Raw genomic sequence first — 4,089 nt, 5'->3', positions numbered from 1 at the left:
TTGTGTGTGTGTGTGTGTGTGTGTGTGTGTGTGTGTGTGTGTGTATGTGTGTTTTCTCATTTATCATTTGGTAGGTGTTGTATTAATGGATGTACGCCGAATGAATAGCTGACCGGGTTGATGAATGGCCGAGTGGATGGATGGACTAATGGACTCGAGGATGGATAAAAGAAAGAATTAATAATATATTATTCAAACCTGATATGGCAGCCCTTTTTCCTTTACCAGAGTGGGTTCTTGAGCAGCATGTTAAGGCCAACTGCTTTTTAAGCAACCTCATTTCGACATAAAATTGTGGGGAGGTCGGGGGGTCGGGGGATGAGGGTGATTTGATATATGGAGTTGTCATCTCTGGCTCAGAGGTCAAACAATGTTCAAGGAAAGGTCATTGTTTACTGTCTCTTGCTGCTCAACATAATTATTGTGTACTCGGTATATTTTTTTTGGTATAATGTATCATACGTGTATTTGAATGTCGGGGTTATGTACGTATGTGTATGTATGATAATATTATGTATGTTTGTCTGTGAAACCCAAGTTTCTCACCGGCGATGTAGAAAGTGTGATTTATTTTATTTATCGTTATTATCATTTACATGCTGGATTAAATAGAAAAGGTATTTGTTGGTGGTTGGCGGGTGGTCTGGTGTGATTTGCTTCTTCTTTCCTAACGAATATCTGTCATTCATATTCCTCCTTCTTTTTTGAGTTTGTTACTCTCTGGTAACACATCTAATCTTCGGCACTTATATGACGTATTCGTGTAGCAAATGCCGTAAGTCGCTTACTAAAACAAAATTTGATTTTGCGCCTTCTGTCAGTGTTCCCAAATCGGTGTACTGTCATTTTTGGAAACTGTGACCACTATGTCGTGTTCTTGTTTCCATTGATCGCTGGGTCACTGATCTGCTCTGACTTCTGCTCGGTCACTGTGGCCAAAGGGAGAGTTTTTTGGGACACTTTGGCCTTATCGATTGACGTTCAGAGTTGCATCTTAGCTTTTGTTAGAGTTTTACGCCACTTGGAACACAACTAATTCTTATTAGGTTGCAAAGATTAGAGGTGTTACTAGAGAAGAAAAGAAGATAAAAAGAAACGAAAATTGATATTTGATAGGAAGGAATAGACAAACTACGGAAATGTACACGCCAACCACTCATTACAATCATTATCTTTTTTCGGTCTTCAATGAATCTGTCATTGCATTGTGTGAAGTGCAAATGACTTGGATCAGATTGACGGGTTTGAAAAGTGTCTAAATTTGGTTTCAGAAGATTAAAAAAAAAATTCCCTTCACACACACACACACACACACACACACACACACACACACACACACACACACGCAAACACATACACAAGCACACATGCACACGCACATACACAAACGCACACACGCGCACATTCACATACGCAATATATAATAAATCAATGTATGTAATGTATTGTACCTGTAATTGATAAAATAAATGAATGTCCGGACTTTCTTTTCCACAGACAGGTGCCTTTAAAACCTTTGAGAGAAGCACCACTGCGCTGACAATGGACACTATGGGGGTGTTACATCATGTGTTTGCAGAGATGTTTACGGCACCAAGTTTGGGACAACATGACTCTGATTTTGATGAACGTGTGAGGCTTTAAAGAGAACACAGAAAAAAATGAGGAGTCCCATATTGCAATGATATGATACTGGCTTTGTGTTCTTTTCGTAGCAAAGCGTTACACTGTTACGAACCATCATATCTCTGAATATGAGCTTTCCTTTTTTGACGTAGCACAGAAAAGTAACGACTCAGACTGATGGAGACTCTGTGTTATAGCCCAGTATCTGGAGGATGCCATGGGTCGACATACGCGCTCTCATGTCTGACATGCCCCTGTCTTCTCTACCTCTCTTCGGTTAAGACGATATACATTCTGCATTTCGTTTAATTTTTTACTTGGGCGGCAAGATTAGAAAATGGTGAAATGATAAAGGCTACTAACAGCCGGGTAACTGTTAACTAAACTAGCTCAAACTCCCCCCTCCTCCCCTTCCCTCTCCTCCCTAACCTGGTGTGTGGAAGGAGACTACCACGAGCCGGTTACCTACTATGTGGTTGTGTACTTGGCTCCGCCGCTGTGTGTGTAGGAAACTCTTCAGCCTCATCCTAATCACATATATAGCCATGATTTTCCTACTGCTAGGTCACATTGGCCTTGACCCAGAAAAAAAGCAGCAGCAACAGAGGAAGCCCGAGCAGACGGCGGACAGCGCCACCTCTTGGCAACAAGGTCTCGGGCACTTTCAGTCGCTAACGGAGCACAGGCCTAATCCACGAGCATTCTCAGAGTCGGTCAGAAGAGGGGGAACGAACTCAGGTTTCAACTCGGCCCTTATTGTGCCTTCGGAAGTGAGTGAGGGGTCCAGGGGTCACGATGAGATCGTCTACGGGGATTCCCTGAAGTACGAGGCGTTCAAAGGTCAAGGTGAGATCGTGTACGAGGATTCCCTGAAGTACAAGGGGATCAAAAGTCAAGGTGAAATTGTCTACGGTGATTCTTTGAAGAACATCATGGATCACGAAGCGGCCGGGTACATTTTTCTTCAAAGAGAAAAGAAGAAACTAATGTCTTTCCTCCAACCAGCACCGATACCCGAGCCAATGGTCAATATTGAGCTCTCAAAATCAGACCCCGGGGACTTTATAGAGATTGGCAGAGAGTCGTATGTTTACTCGGCGTACTTAGATGACCGCAAAGAGCAGACGTACATACGGATTATGACCTTGATGTCGAAAAGCGTCTCCTCTCTCTTCATCTTCTGCCATTTTCAGGACGTCTTGGTGAAGTCACCGAGAGTGACAGAACGCTATGAGATGTGTGAGAATCATAACAAAAAGTACGGTGGCTTTATTTTTTCCTGCAGGGTCCCGGATTTCTTGGATTTCTCAAACAAAACGAATATCGTCATCTCGCTGACCAAATACGGTCCGCAGTTAAAAATACCACTATTTGGAATAAGACCACCAAAGCACAAATTAAAATATCTTGACCTACAGGCCACTAGTATTCCCCCATCCACGTATTCCTTTCGTTCCAAACAAGCTGTGCCTTCAAACAAAAACATTAAAACTCTCCATGTAAATAATAGCGCAATGCCTTCTTCTCAGAAAAACTTCTGGAACATTCCATTGTCTTTCGCCATTTGTGTTCCGCCTTTGTTCGGAGACATCTCCGTTTACAGATTCATCGAGTTCATGGAGCTATCTCGTCTGCTGGGAGCGGACCACGTATTCTTTTACAACTACAGCATCCCTCCAGACTTATCGGACGCTCTAGTGTACTACACGCGAAAAAACATGGCGACTGTTCTGCCGTGGAAACTTCCGGCTGACGTCACGTCCGGGAAGGTGTGGTATCAAGGGCAGTTACTGGCGCATAATGACTGCTTATACAGAGCCATTCCACGGTATGATCTCGTCTCTTTTAATGACCTTGACGAGTTCATCGTTCCGCACACTAATAGCACGACGTGGCAGGAGGTATTTGGACCTCTGCTCACGGACAATATGTGCGGGTATTCATTCCAGAGCGCCTTCTACGAGCCTGGTGTGAGCGGTGTAGGGGATGAGAAGCTCATGACTCCCGTACTGACTGCCCGGACCTCGCTCTTCAGCAAGGTATTATGATGAAAAGATTTGTTTTAATTACTGATGTTACATTTGTGGTATTGTCTTTCTTGTTGTTGTTGTTATTGTTGTTGTTGTTGTTGTTGTTGTTGTTGTTGTTGTTGATTTTGTTGTTGCTGTTGATGTTGTTGTTGTTGTTGTTGTTGTTGTTGTTGTTGTTGTTGTTGTTGTTCTTCTTCTTCTTCTTCTTCTTCTTCTTCTTCTTCTTCTTCTTCTTCTTCTTGGCGTCGGTGGCCTAGTGGTTAAGCTACCGGGCTCGTAATCGTGAGAATGCGGGTTCCAGGGTTCGAGCCTCTTCTTGATCCGACGTTGTGTTCTTGGGAAAAGCATTTTATACGAATTTCCCAATTGGCTCGGTCCTTTCGGAGATAGACGTTTAAGTCAGAGGTCCCGCCTCTTCTTCGTGCTCCAGTGG

The 4,089-nt window shown here is 43.4% G+C and overlaps 1 protein-coding gene across 2 annotated transcripts in view; it reads left to right on the top strand.

Annotated features, from left to right (window-relative positions):
* Window positions 1-3,689, top strand: part of LOC101863999 (beta-1,4-galactosyltransferase galt-1) — a 32,153-nt gene extending 28,464 nt beyond the window's left edge. For both annotated transcript variants that reach the window (XM_035971248.1, XM_035971249.1), the window contains exon 2: window positions 1,498-3,689. In XM_035971248.1, coding sequence (XP_035827141.1) covers window positions 2,097-3,674 — 1,578 coding nt within the window. In that variant the 5' untranslated portion in view covers window positions 1,498-2,096 and the 3' untranslated portion in view covers window positions 3,675-3,689. The remainder of the gene's footprint in view (window positions 1-1,497) is intronic.
* The last annotated feature ends 400 nt before the right edge of the window (window positions 3,690-4,089 follow it).

Source organism: Aplysia californica, unplaced genomic scaffold (assembly GCF_000002075.1).
Source record: "Aplysia californica isolate F4 #8 unplaced genomic scaffold, AplCal3.0 scaffold00403, whole genome shotgun sequence".
Taxonomy (NCBI): Eukaryota; Metazoa; Mollusca; class Gastropoda; order Aplysiida; family Aplysiidae; genus Aplysia; species Aplysia californica.
This window is presented reverse-complemented; position numbering and strand designations above follow the sequence as displayed.